This window comes from Lissotriton vulgaris, chromosome 1_1, assembly GCF_964263255.1.
Source record: "Lissotriton vulgaris chromosome 1_1, aLisVul1.2, whole genome shotgun sequence".
Taxonomy (NCBI): domain Eukaryota; kingdom Metazoa; phylum Chordata; class Amphibia; order Caudata; family Salamandridae; genus Lissotriton; species Lissotriton vulgaris.
Genome location: NC_141685.1, coordinates 1,042,960,167 through 1,042,985,590, shown reverse-complemented (window position 1 = coordinate 1,042,985,590; position 25,424 = coordinate 1,042,960,167). Strand labels below are relative to the sequence as shown.

The window sequence follows — 25,424 nt, the reverse complement described above, 5'->3', positions numbered from 1 at the left end:
ACTATAAGGTAACACTGATAAAAGAGATTTTTTTAAAAAGCTTCTTTCACAGAAGAAGGATGAAGGAATCTCCTGACTTTTTATTTGTTTGGCATGATGGAAAATACACAGTAGAGCTGACAATGCTCCTCCACATGTAGTGAACACTGCCAATAAATGCAATTTTGAGACCATCAAATTTAACATTCTAATTTCTGAAGGTTTTGCCGCACTTGCAGAGACCTTCAATTACTGCTTTCAGGTACAGGGTCCGGTTTCTTACACAAGATAAAATAACTGTGCTTAAAATACAATTCCTCAATCTAAAGCTTGCTTTCCTCAGGACAAATACCGACCTCAATGACTGGAGTGGGAGCACATCCATGTCCTTCCATAAACAAACAATATAGTCCTGCTGAATCACTGAGGATTCATATTTCAAAAGGAAAAAATTATATCCATATTAACCGAGGAAAACAGGGACCGCGTATTTCAGGAACAAACTGTTACAGTACGTTAACAGCTATGATGGACACTTTCTAGAATAAATCAGTACATATAAATTCTTGGAACTGCTACACAATGAGCAGTTGAACTGGGGGAAACATCTCAAGCGAAAAGACTCACAGCTCATGCCTCTAAGAATGCTCTTTAACTGGTTACTTGTAGGTATAAGGACAGAACTAACGGTTTACTATGCTTTTTCAGCAAAGATGAGGACTGCTGTAGTATAGTATGCCTTAGTATATGGGCTTCTTGTTTGACTGTTGGATATTGGGGATTAATTGAAACTCACTGAAACTCTGAAGTGGTGTGATCTCCTTGCTCTGATGAGGTTCTGGTGATGTCCTTAAATCCTCGAGCCTCCGTCAGTAAAGTTCACAGGATGGGGCCTGGACCCGCTTTGGTCATAGCAGCAGTTTCTGGCTAAAGGGGATGGCCCTAACCCTACCCTTGGCCTCAGCGTCACCAGCGACTCCTCCTGGAATATGGAGTCACTGCCAAAGCAATCACAAGTCCAGTCACGTTGCTCTGCCATTGATGTTCACATTGGCCTCATCTATGACACACATGGCCACCCACCATATGGTCGTTCAGGCTTGGTGCCCTCCACACAACTCTCACTCCTCGGCTCAGTCCATGGCCACCCCGCCTTGCACATGGGGGCCACTGAAATAATCCAGCACATAGGCTATGGCCCGAGTGGTGCAAGGGCAGATTCAGCACATCTCGCACAGGGAGTCCTCACAATAGGGCCACCCCCTGGACCTTACTCCTTCCAATGATCTCCTCTTCCTTACATGTAACACTGGCCTTGGCGAGAAGGCAGACTCTGGTGCTCGAAGCTGCGGGGCAAGTGGTCTTCGTTTCTCTGGGTGATGTCCCCTCACTGAGCAAGAACACTAGCATGCCTGTGCTCCCAGTCCTGGCCAATGGCAGAAGTCTTGCAGAACTTACCCTCCTCACAGAGCCCAGCTGGCTGCTCGGTAGATGACAAAGTTTGAGGTCTCAAACTCCCCTACTTCTGGCCTTTTTCAGACATAAAATATAATTTTGTGTATGAGTCTTTGAAGTTTTATGTTGCCCATATTTTGAAATAGACATATTTCCCCATTCTTCTTCTTCCTGAAGGATGTGTGTCACAGGAGGCATGACTCTGAAGTTGATTAACCCACAAAAAGATTCCTGGGAGTGACCAGAGTTCACACCTGGATGTCAGCCACAGTGATATGTAGCAAAACGTTCGTGCCAGATACCCAGCCCTTCTCTTTATGATTCCCTTGTGAGCCCATCTCTCTCTTCCCGAGATGTGTCCAGGCACTTACCTTGTGATCTGTCATTGAATTAAAGAGCCTTCGGAAATGCACAGAGAAAGCTTGGCTTTCCCATCCTCCAGTGCATGTTCCTCCCAGCTTACAGGAATGCAGTCATACACAAATCTGTCTGGGGAATTCCGTTACTCCTCATGTCAGGCAGGCATGAGCTTCCCAAAATGGAACCCAAGGTCCTCCACGTAATAAACTAGCGCAGGCGCACTTGCACTAAATGTAGATGTACAGCAGTGTGGCCCTTTTCGCAACCTACATGAACACCCTCACAGACATTATTCTCAACAGAATCACCTATGCAAATGACACTCAACTTATCCTCTCACTCACCAAAGACCCTCCACCCCCAGAACTAACTTTTGCAACACCATGTCCAACGTAGCCAACTAGATAAGAGACAAGTGCATTAAACTCAACTCTGACAAGGCAAAAGTACTGATCTTTGGGAAGAACACTTCCACATGGGACCACAACTAGTGGCCATCAGAACTTGGACCAACACCCTATCGAAAGACCCTGCGCGCAACCTAAGCATCATCCTCAACAATAAACTGACCATGAAACAACAAGTAACGCATTTGCCTCCTTCACATTCTTCGCATGCTCCACAGAATCTTCAGATAGATCCCAGTCGTCACCAGAAAGATTTTACCTAGGTCCCTGTCACAAGCTGCCTCGACTATGGCAAAGTCCTCTACTCCGGCATCTCCACCTACCTCCTCAGAAGACTCTAGACCATACAGAATTCTACAGCCAGACTCATTCTGGACGTCCCTAAACTGAACCCCCCTCACCTCAGAACCCTCCACTGGCTCTCCATCCAGAAAAGATGCTAGTTCAAGATTCTTACTCATGCCTACAAAGCTCTACACAATCAAGGACTGGCCTATATCAAGCACCAACGGAATTTCCCTCTATCCACAAGACATCTACACTCCTCACTAGCCCGTGAGTACAACCCCTGCATCCGTCGCAGTGGAAGCCGCTCTTTCTCCTACATTGCCGCCAAGATCTGGAATGACCTGCACCTCCATCTCCGAACATCACCCCCCCCCCCCCCCCCCCCCCCCCTGCAGACTTCAGAAAGAAACTCAAGACCTGGCTTTTCAACGGCGATGTTGCTCCTACATCGCCCAGATACCCCTAGGGGTGACAGTGCTGCACTATACAAATGCTGATTGATTGACTGATTGTTATCCTCATGTATTAAGCCACCGCAAGCATACCCACAGGCAGCAAATGCATTCAGTCTGCGCACACTGTTCAGTACTACAGCATTTCTGTACTGTACCAAAGTGTGTTATGTTAATAATGTGCGCATTGTACAACACTTTGCCCCTTGTGTAGAGTACTTTTTGCGAGCACACATACACTCAGCACGTTTCCAGCAGACACACACTTCCAAATAGACCTGATGTAGGCCAGGGGTGAGTTAAGCACACAGCAGCAGAACTTTTAAAAAAGGTTATTGAGCCTATAGACCTAATTCCAGTGACACTGGGATAAAAAGGACCTGTTCACTACACGGTACGCTGCCACAACTGTGTTTGTGCTGCTTAATTCCTGGTTAAGGCAGTAGCCTTCCACCACTTTGAGGGCAGCGCTTTGGGCACCCCCCCCAGGTCCAACAAGACTGCAATCCGTGAGACAGGTCTATGTCATGGTGCACACGAATGATCCAATTTTGCCTATGACAAAAAAATCAGCATTAGGGATCCAGACAACTGTACAGTAGGGCACTCACGGCAGGGGCACACGTCTCTTACCATCTAGGGGACTTTTCAGTCTCAACATAACCACCTCTGCATAATGGAATGTTGAAGTGATGAAAAAGCTAGGCATGAGGGAAGAACTTCCAAAACAATCTGTTACATCTTGTTACAATCGGTTGCTTACTATTGAATTGGAGAAATATATACTAAGAAGTAGTGTATGGTTGTTCTTTTTAAAATGGTTGTTAAAAGGGCAATTACATGTTATACATCAAATAGGAAGATTTTGATGAGCTGTTGAGGAAAATATTATGAAGTGATTATGCATCTTTTCTCAATTTTCATCAACAGCGACTGCTGCCCGATGTGACTTGCCCGAAGAATGCAACATTTCAGAGTAGGGTTAATCGCTAAATTGGAAACTAGATTGCACTCAAAAGAGAAGACCGTTTTTGAGGAAAACGGAGATTTGAAGTTGAATAATTATAGCATGTTCTACAGGACACAGGAAATGTGTTGCCCTCAGCTATTAAAATATTTACAGAGCAATATAAATTTACAAACAAGAGGAAGACCCCCATGTTTTTTTATAAAGAATGCAAACGGTGTTAAGATTACCCTAACACCAAATTGATTTTTAAGTTTCTTTTAGAAGGTTGTTCAAATGTAGAGCCAGCAATCAAGATTTTGGATTTGTGTTTTATGATGAAATGTATAGTTTGTAATCCTAATCTGTGTTGTACAATGCACACTATTATTCGTTGTATGGACTGTCTGACCTAAAATAAACTTACATTTGTAATGTTTGTAAACCATAGATTTGAAAAGAAAGAACAGAGCTTTGTTGTGGTCTCCCACACTACAAGTGCAGTGAATTACCCGACAGGCTCTTTGGGATAGACCTATGGCCTATCTATAAATGACTTGCGCTAAAACACAATATAATGAAGTGGATTGGCTAGTAAAGTGTGAATGTTCGTATTAATCATGTATTAATATACCAAGGAATCCTCTATCCTGACCCCTATAATATTGGTGTCAAACAGTAATAGCTGAACAGGTATTTCAGTAAGATCGCTGCTTAAGATGACTATAACACCACCTCTCGCTGTGACTCTACCTTCTCGTGGCCCCATAAATTAGCATATACATCAAACGCATAGGTGCTATTGTTATCCAAAAGTCTCAAGAGTTATGTTTATCAAAAGTCAAGTTATTTGGAACAAGAGCACATGAAATCCCTAAATAATAAGTCTGCAAACTCGTTCTAATCTATGAAACACAGAAGACGTGCAAAGTTCCAAGATTAGACGTTCATCTAACTCTCTTGCAATGGTATAAAAGTTCAACTGTGTTTTAACTATCTTGTATAATCCTAGCGGTATGTAGCTTTTATTTATACACAGTTCTGTTTTGCAGCTCTAAATTCAGGAATGTAAATTATACAATTGTGCAATTTCGCAAAACTTCTTCGTGTTGTACATGTGTAAGTATGGCAGTTATATGGTACTTCTGAGTATGTAAGAAGTACTCAGAAGATTGAGTATGGGTAGATTCCATTACAGGAAGTGACTTCAAAGAATATGCCATCATAACCGGGTTTTGGTTGGGTGAGAACTGAGGATGAACAAGCCTACAAGGGATCTGTTGGTCTCTAATGCTCTCATCATCAGGGCACATCTACTCACTCCCTTGTTAGGCAGCGGGCACAGAATGAGGGCAGCAGTGGCTGAGAATCGCCTGCAAAGCTGAGAAAGAAAGAAAGGAAGAAAGGAAGATAGGAGTATTCTTACATGTGACAGCCTCACCTGCCCTGCGGCCTGGCCAGACCCATCCGAGCAGACAAACTGTACGAACTCCTTGAGTGAGTCCTGCCCGTGGTGGTGGTGGTAGCGGATTGTCGGGTGAGTGAAGTATGGGCTGGACTGCTGGATGATGGACGTCGATGGGAAGTGTAAGGCTGAGGCACTGGCCCTCGGACTTCCTACAATGGAAGAAAGCGGCAGCATGATGAGAACACATGGAGACAATTAGAGAACTATAGATATATCACAGCAAGATCCTCATTAATCAAACACCAACCTGGTCTAATCCAGTGATCACCAGCACCAACAAATCTTCTTCCCCAATACACTCATGTAATAGGGGTAACTGGCTTTTTAGGTACAAAGAAGCCAAAGCTGCTTTTGAGCTGCTATGGCGAGAAGTTTTTAACGAAACTTTATTGTGAACAGATCACTGTTGTTCTATACAGCAAAATATACATGACGCATTGTAGAAGGGCAGCACTATACACAGGGCTCGAGTCGGGGTACCACGCGGGTGGATGGCGTCCACCCACTTATTTTACTAGCAGCTCGATAACTGGAGCAAATGGAGCCACACATTCACTCTTTGGCCTCTGTGAGGCGAGATCGACGCTCATTCAAAACGCTGCTCGCGCGCTGGCTTCTCTGATGCAATCGCATCTAAGGGGTGAGCGAGGGGAGGCAATAAGTCTGATGGTTCAAGCCACCTTTCGTGACGTCACTTCCTGTTGTGACGTCAGCGTCCCCCCACTTCTTTTTTAGGACTTGTGCCCTGACTATACATAACTTTTCCCACATATATATATCTGACTCTTTGTACACAGAGCTAATGCCTTACTATTCTCTAAATACGCACTCTATCTTCATTTACCCTCCTGCTCTCCAAAATCTAGACTATAAGGCGACCCACAAAGGCGACCTACAGTCTCTAACCAAATAGTCTACAATAGGAAGCAATAACAATGCAACTTGTCTTCAGCAAACTACCTGTAAGGTGTTCCACCACCAGGACTTCCATATTTATCACAACCATTCGTCCACTGTAGATGGACATGCATTTTTTCTAGAGCTGTGCCAGAGTAGCAACTGGTAAATTAGCTTCCAACTGGGTCAGTCCATTTACTCTTAGAGCACGGTGTGCAGTGCCAGAATCACCAGTCTTGGGTCAACAGGCATAGGATCACCCATAAAGTCCCGTTTGGCGGCCACGACCACCTTCCAAAATAGCGCTCACTCTTAGCCAGTTATAAATCATGATAATTCTACAGCCCACTCTTTCTACTTAACCATTTCAACTGCTACACTACCCCTTACTTCTACATGGTTAAGGTCACACGATAAGTGTAAAGGTTTCAGGGCCTGTCTTTCCTAATGATACAAAGAATGGTAGATCTGGTGCCTCCCACCACCTCCAGATACATATGTGCTCCCTTTGGGCCCATTCCCTTAACATTTGAATATGTGCAGCTCTATAGTACACCATTAGGCCAGGGAAAACGATCTTTCTCTTTTCTCTTGGAGCCTTTAGCAATGATGCTGACAACGTGGGGGATGTTCACAACCACACAATCATCAAAAGATCACTTTGTTAATAATGTAATCCTAGTCTTTTGATTCTGACAGGGGAAGCCTGAAACAAATATAAAATAAGGGGGTATAATGTTCCTTATAACTACTACAATGCCAACCTATGAAACATACAGGTATCTCTAGGTCAATGGTTTTCAAGCTTTTTAAGGCCACGCCAATCATTGCAAAAAAATCGTCAGGGGCCCCGAGAATAACAAACCTATTTTCTCAAAACAATTCTATAACATTTGCAGCTCTGTACATATTTAGTCATTTAACCATTGCAGTTGTGTTTAGTTATATTTTTACAAAATGCAATCAAATATCATCATGCAGGTCGCAGCCTGGACTCTCTAAGAGGGTAAAAGTGTCAATAGAGTGTTACTTTATCAGAAATGGGACAGTGGACTACAAGGTTCATTTGGAGCTCTCGACCGCCACTTCTCTGTTCCATTTTGACACCAAGGAGCTGATTATGATGGCAGGGAGACCACCACCGGTTGGCTGTCGGTGGCCGTCTTCCTGCCATCAGAGACATGTTTCCCACCCGCCTCATTACAATGGCGGGCAGGGTGATGGCGGTCGGAAAGCCCGACCACCACGCATCCAACCGGCTCCTTGAGCCCGCCGGTGCGGTGGAGGGACTTGTAGTACCTACCATGTTGATGGTGCCTGCTAGGCCCCGCCGTAGGGATTACAATGTCCCTTTCCACCAGGCTTTTCATGGCTGTTAACCCGCCATGAAAAGGCTGGTAAAAAGGAACTTTGGGGACCCACGGTGGGCCCCCCTTCCATCCTGGCCCCCAGACATGGGACCTGGAGGGCACCTAGGGTGACCCCATACAGATCCATACACCATGTGGCAAGCACTGCATGGTGCCTGTCACGTAGTGCAGGTATATGTAAATTTTCCCTCTTTGCAATGCGGCGGGTGCGGCAGCCAGCAGCTAATGCCACAATGCAAAAAATAGGTACTGCGACCCCCATGGTGGTGGTCGCATCAAAATACCAATGTGAGGACCGCCAACAGCCTGTCGGGCGGCCCCAATACCGACCCGCCCGCCATCATAATTGGGCCCCTAGTTTCAGCCAAGACATGAGTGAAATCAGATATTAATGATGGTCCATTAGAGAGTGGCTCACTGTCACTCTGTTTTTATTCAGTAAAACACAGCATTGTTTTAGGCATGATGCTTCTCTCTCTTCCCTAGGGGTATAATAAATTCTCCTGTTGGACAGAGCCCTGTGCACCTAGTGAGATCAATTCATACCCAGCATGGGGGTGGGGGTGTATATTATGGATAAATTAAGAAGACAAAACCACCTATCCCTGGAGTCACATTAATGCCCAAATGTTTCATTGCATTTCCACCAACCTAAATGCGTCATCGTCCCGTAATAGCATCACATTTGCATCAGTTACATTTTACAGGAGTAACAAGTAGTCCCACTCTCTGATGCTGGTACCTTCTCTAATGCTCTCTAGGCCAAGATAGCCTAAACGTCTCTATGGAGTGTAGACAAGTGATCCTCCAGGAAATGTGGTGTGGGTGGTATATTCAGGGGATAAGACAGGAAGGGTGGGGAGAACCTGTGTTGCACGAACCTGGAACACCCGTTGATCAGACATGATGCGCAGAGAGGTCAAAGGTGACACAACCTCCTCTTGGATGGTTGTGAGCCACTGAGGGCTATTTAAGGAGGCTTTGTGGTGGCTGCGGGGGGAGGAGTTGAGGTTTGGATAGCTCCTTGTCCATAGGGCTCTGAATACCATCAGTGTGCTCCCCGGCCTTTACCCTGAAAATCTGTGGAAGACCCATTGTTTGCATCTGCTGGTAGGCCCTTCTTTAGCATTGAAAGGGGTGTTGCTGTTGGGGGAACTCCAGACCCAGCGAAGTAAGGCCCTGAGAACAGTCAGTGGGATCTGGGGCAGCTGGCAAGATGTCTGCCACTTTGTCCCAGAGTGCATGAGAATATCTGCCCAGGAGGCATGCTGTATTTACAGGCCTAAGGGCAAGATTGGCTGAGGAGAACATTCATTTAGAGAATGTCTCAATTATTTAGCAGTCTTGGGAAGTGGTAAGGAATGCATTGGGGTTCAAGGAATTAGTGGATGCTTGGGCAACAAAGCTCTCCAGAGTGGGGTGTTGCAGCAGGAAGTCCAGATCTCCGAGAGGTGGCTTGTGCCATCTTCCCATCTGATGATAAACTGGAGGGCAAGATCCTGGCTTTGCCTACGTTCCTACAAGAATATTCGTCAGAGACTCATTAAAATGGAGAAGAGATTCCTGGTTGGAGTGTTGTGAGCCGAGGTTCTCCATAAGAACATTAGTCTTGTCTTCTTGGGTTGATAAGGTAAGGTCAAGAACCTCCTTTGCTCGCCGAATAATTGCTTAAAAGGAGGCACACTCCTCAGTGGTCATAACTGGATTTGGTGAGGAGAGGCCAATATCTCAGAAAGTATCCAGACCACTGGCCATCTTGATAACACTGAAAAGGTTGCCACAATCATATTGCTCATCATCATTGTCATCCTCCTCCAACATCCTTTTGTGGGGCATAGGTGTGCCAGCAGGTCTGAGCGGGCATACTTTTGACTTCTGGGAGGTGGAGTGTCTGAGTCCGATAAAACTATATCTGCTCAGTTTCCAGCACTGGTGAAATCGGTATTGATGCAGACGCTCGAGTTGATGTCATTGGTTGGGGCACCTGAGGTGACGTTAAGCATAGTGCTGAGGGAGGAATTGAATTGTGCATGTTGCCGTGGCTGGAGCCAGCAGGGCCAAAGTCGGAGAAGGGGTCGGCCTCTGTCCGAGGTCAAGGGCAAAGTTAGCATAGAGGATGGATCTTCTGACAGTGAACCAACTTGAGGCCCCCTTGGATCCATGGAGCCCGAAAGATCTGGTCCATAGCCACAAGTAGCTGCTGGTGAGGTGTCGCTGTCCTTTAGGGGTGGAGCCAAAGTGGGACTTGTTGGACCTACCTGAGCTTCATGAGCTCAATGAAGAGTGGTCACAGGAGCGGCCTCAAGAGAGAGAGCTTCTGTGACTTATGGAGATCAGTGACAGCGAATTTTGCTTCCCAGTCGCGGATGGCCTTTTTGTTCAGCTTTGCGCAACACAGACACAACACTGAGTCATGCTTAGAGCTGAGGTGCCATAGGCAGATGTTGTGGGCATCTGACACCGAAATTTGTCGGATACAGTCACAACACAAATTAAACCTTTTAATCCTATGGGGTCCAAGTGTCTGCCCACTATAATGGTTTTGAGTGAAAAATCTCTGTCAGAAGTGACAGGATTCAAGACGCTCTGGATCCACGTCAGCAGACATGGAACACAAAGAAACTGACATCAGCTGGCAGAAGGTGGCCACAACATCACATCTGGGAAAGAATGGACCTAAAGCAGAACATGCATAATGCCACCTACCAACGCACAAGGGAACTGCAGTGAAGGGTTCTGGATCCAGTCAGTTGTGTGGGGAAACTCACAAGGTGAGGAATCTGCAGTTAGAAGTCTCTATCAGAACACTTTGATTCAGAATTGGTGACTGATAAACTACTTTTTGAATGTACTAAACTGATTTTAGATTTTAGGAGTCATTTACTTCTTACCTACATCTAAAACGGGGTTAGTAATGGATGAGGAATCGCTATTTGAAAGGGGTGTGTTGTAAGCGTTGCTTCCAAATAGCGATTTTTATTCGTATGTATAAATGGTTTAGAATTTTTAGAATTAAAACAGCCGTTGTAAATCAGTGAAAAGTTACCAACCTCCAAGTTGGGGTGGTAACCCATTCACAAAAGGGAAAATTATGAATGTTAAAAAAAGTTTATGGGAGAGTAGGCAGATATCCACTGGTCTACAGGGAAAAAAAAGAGTAACCTTTTCTTTTTAAACGCTGCACTTCCTTTAAGGAAAACATGATGCATTTTAGATAAATTATGTGATCACAGACTACAGCAGGCCACAATTCCGGTGAGAACATCCAACTGTAGTGAGATGCAATCTGCAACCTATCTCATTAATATCCAAGAGGTAGGTCGGATTCCGACCCACTATGATTCAGATTTTTAAGAATTGACATGTTAGTGCATTAGGTGGTTCTTAAAAATCTTTAAAGGTCAAAAAAATTCTGGATGCACTTTGCAACCATTGCGACCAAATATTCTTACATCTGGCTCTACACCCTTTAATATTTAATATTAGTATCTTAAAGGTACAATTTATAGAGTCACCCAGTCTAGCCAGCTCCCCATGAATTGCCTCCTGTAGACTGGAACCAACCACCCAAAAAAATCAAAAATAATCCCACCCAGAATCCCAAGGGGCCACACACCCAAAATATGGTAGTGTCAGCAGACCTGCCCATTTCTTGTCCTACCTCCTACAATTTCTGAATGATGGAAGTAACATCTGATATGTTTTTGAATAATCCCTTAAACTCTTCTTTAAGATACTTCTTTCACTTTCTTGAAGCTCCTACAGACATGATTTTAGATCTTCTGTGGACAAGAGATTGTCAGCTTTTCTGTCACCGTGATATGCCATGGCATGAAGGTATACCAACATCAGTATCAAAACCAGGTACAGAGAACAGAAGCATAAGATGCAAAGCTTACACAGAACAGGGTAAAGCCAACCAAGGCAGCATCTGAAAAACATGCTACTGCGCCCAAGTCAAATGATATAAAAGAGTCTCTCATTCGACAAACATATCTGAACTCGGTCTCTGCAGTCCAAACGTGATTAATAGAAGGTAGCACTCAAAAGAACCAATCAGGCTCTCAGGATTCAAAACGTCATCTAGACGACAAAAGCAATGGAGCCAAAACTGGAGGATCAGGAAGGTTGTTCTCGCTGCAACAACATTTGCATCATTGGAGTACCAGAACAGGCAGAGGTTCTGGCTGTAGATCTATACATGAAGGACCTGGTGGTGAAAACGCTCCAACCCAAGGGCCTATCCAAGTATTTCTCAGTGGAAAGGACACACAGGCAAAAGGCCAAGACCGGGAGCTCCACCACGTCCAATTATTGCCCGCAGCTTTAACTATCTAGAGTGGGATATGATCCTCCAGGTAGCCAGTAGTGCCCTACCGCTCAAAATAAATAATGAAATTATATCATTTTACCCAGACTTTAATACAAAAGTGCAACAGGAAGGAGATCATTCCTTGAGGTAAAGAGAGCACTGCGGGCTAAGGACATTAATACTCAATGCTCTTTCCGTCTACTCTCTTAGTGACAGCAGAAGGCAAGGTGTGGAGATTCTCCACCCCGGAAGAAGTATGGGAATGGCTTGATGAATGGCGAAATGCGGGAAGGTCATGACGCAGGAATGGAACAGCAAGCACAGTGCTGCAGATTAAGAGAAGGATACGGATAGTGACTCTGCACGCGACCCCTTGCAGCAAGGAGACGTACAGGCCCGTTTAAAGGACTGAGACAGTTGGCGGAGAAATGCTTAACAAGAAGGGCTAAATTGAACACTGGACCAGACAAAGACAGAGACTGTGATCTTGCTGCAGAGAGGAGGGACTGCGTGGAAGTGATGAATTAACAAACTAACATTGTACACCAAGTAATACCGCATCATGGAACATAGACCGCACGTACCGGTTAATGACAACAAGCCAGGGAGGAGTTTTGTTGATTGGGGTTTCAAATTTGCATGTCAATAGTACAGTACATCCAATGTATAATCGCAACACACACAGAGAATGGGTGGAGGGAAATCGATGGGGTACGTACAACACCCTTATTCACACCGAGGCGCCAAGATATGCACAGACTAGGAACCAGAATTAAGGTAACAATGGAGCTGAGGCCCCCTGATAGGCAGCATCAAGCAACACCAGTGGCACACAACCCCACCGGGCGTGACTTATTGATCATGACCTGGAATGTAAACTGCCTAGGTAATCAAATTAAACAAACTATGGTGATGCAATATATCCGATGACAAGCACAAAATGTAGTAAAGTTGCAGGAAACGCACCAAAAGGCAACACATGCAAGACACTGGACAGATTCGATTACAAACTACTGGCTCATGCCGGGTGTACGTCTGGGTCCACGGGAGTGGGAATAATACCCAGAACAAAACTGCCCCTCATGCCGCAACAGACATGGCAAGATAAGTTGGGTAGATATGTTGCACTTTCCGGGGTATGGGAGCACCGGGTCATCAATCTGTGCTTGGTTTGTACAGCCTAAGTTGAACTCAGAAACACTGCCTGAGCGGAGTTCATTACTGTTAAAAAGGGGTGCTAGTAATGGGCGGAGACCTAAATGCAGTGATGGACCCCATTAAGGACAGGGTATCGAGCGCAAAGTGCGAAGGGGGACAGACGCCCTAAAGACATTTGTAAGGGCACTGGGGCTTCAATACATTTGTCACGCATACAACCCCTTGTCAAGACAATCCAAACACTTCTCGGCACCACATCGTGGATATTCTCGACTAGACTATATCCTAACACACTGCTTCACAGCACACAGATTCCGCGGAGCATTACATAAGGCGCGAGATCTATCCGAACAATCGCCGGAGGAGGTGAGACAAGTAGGCCCCACCAGAATCCTACCACCCCGCATTGACCCCTGGCACCTTAAAAATAAACAGACACAAGATAAGATACGCAAACACACGGACCACTACTTTCACAACAATTTGGGGTCAGTGGATTCACCAGTGATCTGAGGGGCGTATAAAGCGGTAATAAGGGGACAGGTGCAGGCACTGGCAGGGGTAGCTATACAATTTAGACTGATACAAATTCGAATTATACATAGATTCTACACAACCAGATCAAGACTCTATAGAATGGGCAAATGCGACTCAAACAAGTGTGCGAGGGGATGTGGGGAGGAAGGCACCTTCTTTCATACACTATGGAGTTGCCCCAGGCTACGGAGATTCTGGAGGGTAATCACAACTGTGATTTCAAAGGTGGTGGGATTGGCAGTCCCACTGGAAGCCTGGTGGCACTTATTGTGTATTAAGGGAGAAACAGACTGGTCAAAATATGCTAAGTTAAGGCTGATGCTAGTAGATGTAGTTGCCAAAAGAAACATTGCCAGAACATGGGGGAAGGCACAGCCACCAACAGTGAGGAAATGGGAACAAGACCTTGACTGGTGTGGTGCAGCAGAGAAATTAATCTGCCAGAGCTGGGGATGTCCAGAGAAATGGGAAAAAGTATGGGGAACATGGGTAAACTACAGAGGACTGTAACCACATGGACTATGGCAAGCTGCAGGTGAAGGGGGGTCGATACTGCCTGGGTGAGCGCAACGAAAGATAGACTATCAGCAGATCTAGAGTAGAGATATGTAAGCCTAGGGGGGTAGCAGACACCGTCTCCACGGAAAATATCATATGGAAGAATAAATTGACTTGTGTTTGTGATATTGTACTATGCATCAATGTACTTAATAAAATAAAAATAATTTTTAAAACAAGTCCTCCACAGCTGATGATCTTGGGCATATGCAACCTTTCCATTGTCCAATGTCTAAGACAGCTGAGAGCCTAGTCACAATTAGTTGAACCCTGATGCCAATGACATGCAAGGGGTTCCATGTTTAACAAAGTATCCATCACCCCTCAGCTGCATATCCTCATCCATGGAAACCTTTAACTAGTTGAAATCCAGCTTCATCAAAAGTGGCATGCCATGCATCATAGACAAGGTCAAATCTGCAGTTTCCAGGGGTCCCCTTCATGGTTAAGGCACCACTCAACGCAGATTTGGTGTTTTCAGTGCTTGTGTTAGAAAGGAAAGAGAGCAGTGGAACTGAGTTTATTTGAGGCTCTTCACTCACGCTGAAACACAAGAGTCTCAGCTTCTCTTACCCTACTGCACTTCTGACAGGGTAAGAGCCTCCTTACCCCTATTGTCACTTCCTAGTAGTTCACTCAGCCAATGAGCTAAAGAGCTCACTAACAATCTCACTCCTGTATATGTGCCACTATCAAGGTCTTCAATTGCTTTAATGACAAATGGGGACAAGCTAAATAATATCTGAGCAGTTCTCTATTTGCATTCATCCAGTAACAGTCCACCTCAAATTTGTCGGGAGGGGAGTGGAGAGAGTGTGCAAGACACACCAAACAGCTCGAAGATCGCACCTGGACCACTCCCACTACCCAACATCTTCCATTGCACCCTTGCTGCTATGCCTCACCACTGTTCCAAGACCAGTTGCAGCATCTTATGAAGGCTAAGTATTGCCTTTAGATCTGCAATGGGAGCTCTCCTATAGTCACAGGCACCACATGGAGGTCCAGAGCTTCACTGTATAGAGGTCGCCTGGCTCCGCTCACCCCTGATCATCTTCACCGGCTTTACCACAGGCTCAGCCTCTGCTAAGTCATGGTGGCTCAGAAGAAAAATGCCTTGACGAGCTCCAAGCCATGTGACCACCATATCTGGGCTCTAAATCAAGCCCCAGGTGATGATCAATTTTAGACTCCTAGCAGGTCCCCACCTGCTAGGAGTCTAAAATTGATCATGGGGGAGACAGAGTTTCAAATGTTAAAAAACAGCACATTCACATTATACAGCTGCAATCAGTCTTTCAAAATGTGCTGTCAGGCAGGTATTTAGCAGGAGGGACGAGGTGAGGTTGGCTATTTTAGGACAAGTTATAGTCACATCGGTTCAGTGGCAATATGCTGAGTTTGTATCTAGTCAGCTCCTTTCCCATCAGTTAAACACACACCACAGCCAAGTTCAAATCTCCTTCATCATGTCAATTAAAGCAATTTCAGTGTTATTTGACCCAAGGACTCAACCTAGAGCATACACATGGAGTCTATTCCCCAGATACGGGGTTGGCCCATGCACACATATAAAAGCTGTAGAGCCTTAAAAAGAACCTCATTGTCACTGACTGCCAACCTGACTACTTAAAGCCTTGTGAAGTGGAGTTAGCTTTCTTTAAGCCAAAGCTAAGCAAGCTGCTGCATTTTAGACACCCTGCAGCCTGGGACTTTGGTAGGCTGGAAGCCCTCGAGAGTGCTTTGGTATAGTCCAGTTTTGCAGTTACTAAGGATCCTGCCGCCAAATTTATGCTGGTCCTACTAAATAAAACAATGAACACATTACAAATGATGGGGTAACAATGGACTGTAGGAGTACACCAATCTGAGTGTCCAGGTTGATTTCCTAATCCCAAACAATTGGAATTGTTGTGGGCTAGCCAAGAACACCTCCAATGTAACTACACTTGGCCTGAGCCTGCTGTAGTCTATCTATCTGGCCACTCCCTCCAACATTTGCAAAAATAAAAAAGAGTTTATGTGAGTCTAGCTGACATGCAGATAGCTGTGAGGGTTCTTGGGATAAGAGTGAGACTATAATCCCCTGATTTGAGGGTTAGCCTCAATACCTTTAGACATGTTAATTACAGAGGTGATTAACTATAATCCCTGGAGCATATTGCAATTAACAGGCATACAGGGTGGTATGCCATTACAGAAAAATACACCAGTGAAAAGAATTGTTTATAAGAAAAACTTCCTGATGTTCCCACAAACACAGTGAAGCCCACTGAATATGTTACTAACATTCAGTAACATCTTATCTGGTAGAGATTCTATCTAGCTGAAGATTCCTTACCATAGAATATTCCCCAGAAGTTAGACTGAATCCAGAAAATCTTGAGCAATACCTCTAGCTGCAAATTATTTACCTCAGGATAGATACCCAAGTAATACCTCCCAGGAGTGGGGTCTGCGAGCAAGTTCAGAACAAGAAGTCCTGAACGACCAATTAGGCAAAGTGCCCTAAGCAAATGACAAGAAGGCAGTAGTGTTTAGTAAACATGTGCAGATATCCCCACATAGTAGCCTGACAGATGTCCAGGGAGGAAATTTCGCGAGCTAATGCAGTGGTTGCAGCCTCGGTCCTTGGGGAATTACATTTCAGGCCTTCAAGGGGATGCTTCTTGCCCTTGCATAGCAGATCTTAATGCAGAGCGCATCCCATCTGGAGATGGACCTTTTCTGCATGGGTTTCCCTTTCTCTGCTCTGGTGAACCCAACAAAGAGGTGAACGTCCACCCAGTGTTCTCTGGTTCGACCAATGTAGAATGACAATGCTCTTTTTGATTCCAGATGCTGCAGTCTCCCCTCTTTCTTAGAATGGTGGGGCGAAGTGAAGAAGGTCAGTAGCATGATACTTTGGCTAACGTGGAAAGGCGTTACCACTTTTGGTAGGAAAGAAGCACGAGTGCAGAGAAACAGTTTGTCTGAAAAGTCATTGGTGTCTGGAGAGTGCACAGAAAGCACAAGAAGCTCACTAACCTTCCTAGACGATTTAATGGCTACTAAGAATGCCTGGGTCAAAGGGCAAACCCATCAAAAACGTTAAAACAAAATGAAGGTACCATTGGGGCACAATGAGGTGTGTCAGAGGAAACGTGCTGAAGTCCTTACAGGAAATTAGTCACAGCTGGTGACTTGAACAGGGAGGGCAACTGTAAGATAGCCAATATAGGCGAAAGATCCTCCTTAACTGTGCCCAAAGCAAAGCTTCGCTGGGTTAACAATAAAACATATATAACAATCAACGTAAGAGTGTCAACAAATATAAGAAACAGAAGCGAAAGCCAAAGGTTCAAACAGTCATAGGATTGCTGGCACCAGAATAGATAACCAATTAGTAAGGAGGTAAAGTACACATGCTCAGTGTGAACTAAAAGGACCCTCAGGCCCCAACTAAAAGTTGGTAGCCAGTTGTCTTCATTGGGTCCCAGATAGTTGAAAGGAAAATCAGAAATAGTGATTAGGGGTGACTTAAAAAGAGTGTGGGCTACTCCTCAAACAATTCATTTTAATGAGAGGGTAGCTCTAACTCTATTAAAACCAGTGAAACAAATGTGGACTAATAATTGGTTGTGTGAATTTGAACCAATAAGCCCTAATGGTAGTGACAACCAAAGAAAAATGGTCAACATGTTTCTGCTAAAGAGCTCAAGGTCAGCTCAACATTCATCAAGACCAGAACAGTCATTCTCACTCCCCGGTGGACACACACTAAAGTATCCAAACCTATGGTGTGGAGAAGGAAACTAATACAACCTGATCTTGTAAAAGTTCATGTGGAGAAATTAATCCAAAAGCCTCTCCTCATTATGGGAGACCAAAAAATTGGTCATTATAAATGTGAAAGCTCCATGGGCTGGCGGCAGGGGGAATATCTTCACGCCCAGATAATTTGCTTCTAGGCGGCTCCCCGCCGATCGACCTACTGCATCCACATCCGCCGCCCGGAACTGCAGTTCCGGGCGGCTCCAGCCATGTCCAGAGATGAAGTGCCCCTTGACACAGGGTCCCCGAGCCCACTCCACCCTGCTTGTTGCAATACAACATGGCGGGTGTTGTCCATAAACACTTGAGCTACCATTTCTTTGATGGAAGGAAGAAAGACTTTCAATGACAGGTGAATTGATGTCAACTCCAACAAGTTTATGTGGAGCTGAGACTCCGTCGGAGACCAGAGTCCTCTGATTTCCCCCTCTCCCAGATGGCCGCCCCAACCCAGGAGTGACGCATCTGTCCCCAATGTGAGCTCCTGGTGGGGAACAGAGAGGGATCTGCTGGTAACCCAATCGTGGTACATCAACCACCACAGATATCTGGACCAGGTTGGAGAGATTCCCCTTATTCTGCGCCCACTAGTACTTCAGGTCCAACTGCAGGGTTCGCATATGCAAGCGGTAATGTGTGACCAGCAGGATACATGAGGCCATGAGGCTCAGCAGCCTGAGAGCCAGTGTTACCAAAATCGAGGATATAGGCTGAAATATCGGAATTATAGCCTGAATATCCTGGACTCACCAACCCAGAGGAACGACCTGAAACTGTGCTGTGTCCAAAATGACAGATTAAAGGGATTATCTGAGACGGAGTCAGGTGTGAATTTGGCACGATGATAGTAAACCCCAGCAAATGCAGATGGTCTACTGTAGACAGGAGATGGGAGACACCTGCCTGGGGAGAACCCAGTGCTTAATTTGGGCCTTTAGTTGCCTGTGAGGAGCACCAGCACTTATTTTTGGGGACTGGCGCTTATTTTTACATTATCAGATATTTACTGAGTGCACAACAAGGGAAAAACACAAAGATCCGAAAGACGGAGGAAAAAAAGATGTTCAACTCGGCCTAAACAGAAAGTAGGAACCTGCAAGTGCGGGGAAAAGGGGCTGGGAGTGTCTGGTAGAGGATTAAAGACTACCGGCCTAGGCATTCCGCATACCAATGTTTAATTGCAATCGGCCACCGGCTTCTGAGTGTAGATTCTGTCACCTGTACTCTTTCTTTTACAAATTAAGTAGTGTGCAAACCTGCCTTGAACAATTAGTCATCGAAGTAGGGGAAGAATGGAACCCCTGGCTGCCACCACTGCTATCAACTTTGTGAAAACCCAGGGGCAATGGTAGGGCCAAAGAAATGCACAGCAAACTGAAAGTACTCATGGCTGACCGTGAAAGGCAGGTAATGTCTGTGGGCCAGCAGGATTAGTATGTGAAAATAGGCATCCTGCAAGTCCAACACTACCATCCAGTCTACAGGGGCCAGGACAGGCAGGACCTAAGCCAACAGGAGCATTTTGAATTTCTCCTTCAGGAAGAAGCTAAGAGGTGTCTAGTATAGGGCGGAGTACTCCCTCCTTTTTTAGCACCAGAAAGTAGCGGGAATAGCAACCATTACCTAATTCTGATATCAGCACTCTCTCGATGACTCCTTTGGCCAAAAGAGCCTGCACTTCCTGATGCAGCAGGGAGAGGTGATCCTTTGTCAGCTGGTCTGACGATGGTGGCATGGGCAGAGGGGTATCTGCAAATGGGTGGCTGTAACCCCACTGAACAATTTGGAACACAAATTTGTTCAAGATTATGGACTGCCAGTGAGGCATTTGGAGCCTGATCCTGCCACCGACTGGTTGCTTGTGATGATGAGAGGGCATATTAAAGGGGTTTGGACACTGTGCCGGCCAGGGGGTGGCAGACTGGGCAGATATCTGGTCTTAGGTCCCACAAGACTTGTGGGATCTGCATCCGGAACCACAAAAGGACTGGTGAGCCTATTGGCCAAGGTAGCTGGGCAGGAAAGGACAGAGTTGGTAGCCCCTACTGTAGCCGTAGAGTAAAGTTAGGTTAGCGAGGGGCAGTGAAGAGTCCTAGCAACTGGGATGTGGCCCTGTTGTCCTTAAAGCACTCAAGTGTCCAATCTGCCTTATCCCCAAAGACATGAGTGCCATCAAAAGGAATGTTCATAAGGGATGCCTTGATATCCTCCGAAAAGCCAGTAGACCTCAGCCAGGCATCACTATGGAGGGCCACTGACAAAGCATTCACTCTGCCTAGTGAGTCGTGTGTATCCAGTCCGCAGCATGTAATGAAGTTTGAGGTGAACCTGCTATCAGCGACAGGCTGGGACAGGATAGCCCAGGCCTCCTCCGAGACCATGGGCAGCACTTGCGCATCCGAATCCCAAAATGTGTGGGAATACCAGCCCAAGGGAATGCAATGTTCACTGCCTGCAATTCAAGGCAGGCGAAAGAGAAAATGCTCTTACCAAAGGTGTGCCGCCTTTTGGATTTTCTACCAGAGATGTGGTAGGGGATGCACCAGAGTTGACTTTAGATCTGGAGGTCTGGACAACACGACTCTGCAGGGGGAGTCAGGGTAGACAACACCCTACAAGGAATATTGCAATACACTGATGAACCACATATATTTGAGGGACCCGATAAGAGTCCATTCCACGGATCCTGGTGGAGTTTGGCACTGTGTCTTACTTGAACATTAACTAAGCTAAGTGTATACTTGATGCCTTTGGGCGTGATAGGCTCACACTGCATATAACAATCCCCCTGACCTAGGAATACAGTGGCAAAAAGCAGAAGTCAAGTGACTGGACATCATGGTGAAATCCACTCAAAGTGATAGTGATCCCTAGAGTGATGGGGAACACACAGTGTTGTTTAAATGCCCCTCACACACCAACAGGCCCCTTGGTGTCATGCTTCATCATCGGGGCCTTTGCACCCCTCTACGGGGTCCAATTGCGTATTGGCAGGTTGATTTCTGACACATGACGATCTGTAGAGTTCTCGTCGAAATTAGCGTTTTCCAAAATGGACAGAGTTGTTTTGATAAAAATGGTAATAGCCTTCAATGCATGCACGTTTTTCATGACGTGTTCACTGTGCTTCCCAAAGGGGTCTTTGGAGAAATAAAGACCATAATCACATTGCTAATGTGAACGGGAAAAAGACCATGAATTAAACTAAGAACAATGCAACTTCTTCAGGGAAAATGGGGGAATGAGAGTACCAGGCATGGAGACCATACTACTTGGCTAAGACAACTACCACCCTGGCTCGTTGAAATACACAGTAGATAGAGGGAGTTGTTGGAGCGATGTCATGGCCCCACAAAACCCTGACACATGTTTCTTTCCAGAGCTCTCTTGGTTGATGAAACTCTCTATCTGGTAAGACTGATAGCACATCTATGGGACTGGTTTAATGGCCTGGTGATACAAAATGTGCAATTTGCAGAACATGCTCCACTATGGGGAATCAGAGTTCAGGCAGCTACCTCCAGGGTGGTGGGTTGGACCGTTAATGGGCGACATGGAGGATGGAGAAGTATTGCACTCATTCGCAGAGGCTAGAAATCAATATCGGATGCAAACATTATTTTTCCTACTATATGCTAGACTGACTAAGGCAGTGAACACCATATGGGAGGGGCTCCTCTGTAGACCACCAGAATCTAACACATGAAGGACACTAATCTCTGGACTAAGGAGAGCACCCGCTATTAACAATAAATAGAACAGTATGTGCAAACTGGCCAGGCCAGAACCTAAAAACCAAAGAAAATTTGATAGGAATTGTGGCTCCCCACTCATGTATACTCAATGTGCAGAGTATAATGTAATCTATGATTCTATCTCTACGTATAAAATATATACGCAGAGGACCTGATTCACAAGGTAAACTTAGACCTTAAGTCTAACCTTAGACCTGAAGTCTAAGTTTAGACCTAAAGTGTAACTTTATACCTGAAGTTTAACTTTATACCTGAAGTTTAACTTTATACCTGAAGTCTAGCTTTAGACTTGAAGTCTAAAGTTAGACTTCAGGTCGTCAGGTCCAAAGTTAGACTTTAGATCTACACTTAGACTTTAGGTCTAATCTTAGACTTTAGGTCTAAACTTAGACTTCAGGTCAGAGTGTATGTACCTCATCCTCTTTACCATCAAGTACAGTATTGAAAAGATGTGACTGTAAATTGCCCTAGATGCGGAGCAGAGAGGGTGAACTACAAAAGATGTAGACGTGCCTGATTGTTAACAACTTCTAGAACCAAGTGATACACACATTATACAGAGCAGTGGGATCTGTGGTAATATTTGAATTCAAGCAATGCCTCTTGGATTTGCACTCAAACGAAGGAAAAATATATGCAATAACAATTAGTGGCCAGGTGTTGGTGCTGGCACACCGACGCATCGCAATACACTACAAACAGGTGGATTCCCAAAATACACATTGTGAATGAGAGATGTGAATGAGTGGATGACTGAAGAGGCACTCTGCAATCTGCCTGGATCCCAAACTGGAAAATGATTTGACGACATAGCAGCAGTTCTTAGACTCTTTTAACCGCAAGTGAATGACAACGAACCTATTAACTGGTCGGAAGTCTACCTATCACGGATAGAAATAATCAACACGTATGACTGTTTAGGTTATTTGACATAATCCTTAATGATATGGAGATAAAATAAGAAATATTTATCTGATACCATGCAGAATAGCAGCATGTTTTGCTCCACTGATGAAGGTTTTTGTTTGATGTTCACAATACCAGTAAAAAACTGAAATTTAAAAGATCGATTATATTTCGTGTAAAAAAAACACAATAAAATAAATGCACTGAAGGTGCTACCTAGTGATAGTATGACGACATCACAAGGGGTTACAGGGTCAAGTATTAAGGTAAGACTCAGTTTAAGGTTTAGGGAAGCAGTGTGAAATTAAGTTTATAGTTAGGTGTAAGATGATATTTAGAAATCGGTTAAGGGTAGGTTTAGCAGAGGGGAATGTCAGATTTCTGTGGCAAAGAAGTGTGCTTTAGTAATTTAATTTTAGTGGATTTTCTTATGTTAATTAAATAATGTATTATTGACGGTTGTGTGAAGTAGTTTCACGCTAAAGGCATTTCTCTTTAACAAAGTTTCTCTGTAGTGGTTTATTCCATGCATGAATATGCACACTCTGTGAACAAACTCCAGAAATAATGTAGAGTGTGGTGAGGATGAAGAATATAATACCGTAATATTTAAACATAAACGAATCAACATCGAACGATCAATATAAATATAATCTTATTTAACTGTCAAACACAAGCTGTGATAATGATATTAGTTAGCTTGTTTTTTTTTAATTTCGGTATTTTAAATGGCACTTTTATGTCACCCTTCAAATATATTTGAATGCTTGGAGTCCTTGGGAAGCAATGCGAAGAAAAGAAAAAGAGAAAGCCAGCTGAGAGTGTAGATTTAAAGACTCAGAGTACAGGGAAAAATGGCCAAGGAAAAGTTTCAGGCACAACTAAAAGCATGAGAGCAAGTAATGGGGAAGTGGCTCTCATAATCCAAAACAGCATTATATATGTCACACGTTATGTCACTTGTTTTTGTTGAGTTCACCATTCACACGGTATATTATTGGCGCTGTTCGATGTTTGCTCGGCAGAATGTTTTTTTAGTGTGTGCGGTTTTCTAACAGCTGTGGCCCTTCCGACTTTCCACCAAACATTAGTGAGTGTGATCAGGGGCCTGTGGAGATAGACGAACAGTCTTTGACGCTGTACCACATGTGTTAACTATTTTTAAAGCCCCCAAAAACTCAAAGGTGTCTCTGTGTGGTAACAATCGAGTTACGATTTATTTTGACTTAACAGTAGAAAACCTCAGCACAAAAATAGCCTTTAAAAGAAAGTTTTACACATCCTCTCAGTGGACTGATTAAGTAACGATTATCACAAAGACCATATGGGCTGACAAGAGGTGAGTCACTTACATTAATACAGCCTCTCAGTATGTGTGGTGAAGTCCTGCCTCCTTATACGCTATGGTTTCAAAATGTGTTTGCTTGGCCTTGCTTACAAAGTGCAGAAGGTGCTACAGACCCTAGGGGTCGGTTCTGCTGCAGGTTCAAACCTGTACTCTGGCACTTCAGTGTAGAAATGCAGAACTCTCTAGAGCTTTCAAGGGAATTCTGCCACCAAACTATAATGGTTCTGACTGGCTAGGTTATTTGGTTGCACTACTTCAGTGCATTGCACTCATGTACATAAGTACACTTGTTGCTACTGTTGCCCTTACGATAGTGGTAGCTGTTGCCTTTACTGTCATTAGAAAAGTGGTTGCTGTTGTGGTACCTGCTGTTTTTACAGAAGTGATTGCTGCTACAATCTAGTCTGTACTAGCAGACGTTGCAGTCTCTGCCATGGTGGTAGCTGTGGTTGGCCCAGTGGCCCCTATATGGTCACTGCTCTTGTGGCAGGTGTGGTCTCTCCTGTCATGACAGCTTTTGTTGCTGCTGCTGGGCATGCAGTGGGTGGAACGTGCAGTTACTGCTGTAACCTCAGCTGTGGTCAAAAGTGTGGTTGCTATTATGGCCTTTGCTGTTATTGCTGCAGTTATCACTGCTTTGCTGTCGTCTTTGTTTTTTTCTGCTGTTGCTTGTGTTTCCCCTGTCCCGCTGGTAGCTGTAGTCACTGCTGTTGTGGTCCTTCATGTGCATGAAATTACTATTGCAGCTGTTGTTGCCACTGTGGAGATGGCAGTCGGTGCTGAAGTTTTGCTACTATTATTGTTGCTCCTGTTGTTGCTGTTTGGTCCTGCTGTGATAGAAGCTATTGTAGCTGCCTCTATTGCTGTGATGTGGCAGATGTGATTGATGCTGTGGTTTCTTCTGAGGTTACAGCTTTCGTCACTGCTCTAGTTTTAGCCGCAGAGGCATCTGTAGTCACTGCTCTGCTAGCAGGTGAGGTAGCTGATGTTGTTCCTGCTGTAGAAGCAGCAGTCATCAATGCTGTTGTTCTTGCTTTGATAGGAGCAGTCATCAGCACTGTTGTCCTTGCTGTTGTGTCATCGGTGGTTACTGATGTGGTCCTTGCTGTTGTTACTGATGTGATCACAGCTGTATTTGCAATTGTTGCGCCTGCAGTGGTGTCACCTGTTGTCTAAGCTATTGTGGCAATTTGGGTAGCAACCTTTCTTGTTGTGGTACCTGCCTCGGGGGCAACTTTGTTTGCTGCTGTTGTGGCAACTATGGTCGCAAATGATGAGACAACAGTTCTTGCTGCTGTTATTCCTGCTGTGGTGTCAGCCCCTGTGCCTGCTGTTGTGCCTGTTAATTGAAGCTATTACTGTGAAAGCTGTTGTTATAACTCTTGTCACTGCAGTTGTCTGAGCCTTGCTGGAAG

The 25,424-nt window shown here is 44.9% G+C and overlaps 1 protein-coding gene across 30 annotated transcripts in view; it reads right to left on the bottom strand.

Moving 5' to 3' along the window:
- Positions 1 to 25,424, bottom strand: part of NFIX (nuclear factor I X) — a 1,679,708-nt gene that overhangs the window by 111,377 nt on the left and 1,542,907 nt on the right. For 17 of the 30 annotated variants that reach the window (XM_086962273.1, XM_086962382.1, XM_086962415.1 and 14 more), the window contains one exon: positions 5,329 to 5,504. In XM_086962273.1, coding sequence (XP_086818399.1) covers positions 5,329 to 5,504 — 176 coding nt within the window. Of the gene's footprint in view, positions 1 to 5,313; positions 5,505 to 25,424 lie in introns of all 30 variants that reach the window. The other 13 variants (XM_086962266.1, XM_086962361.1, XM_086962431.1 and 10 more) reach the window with 1 other exon arrangement.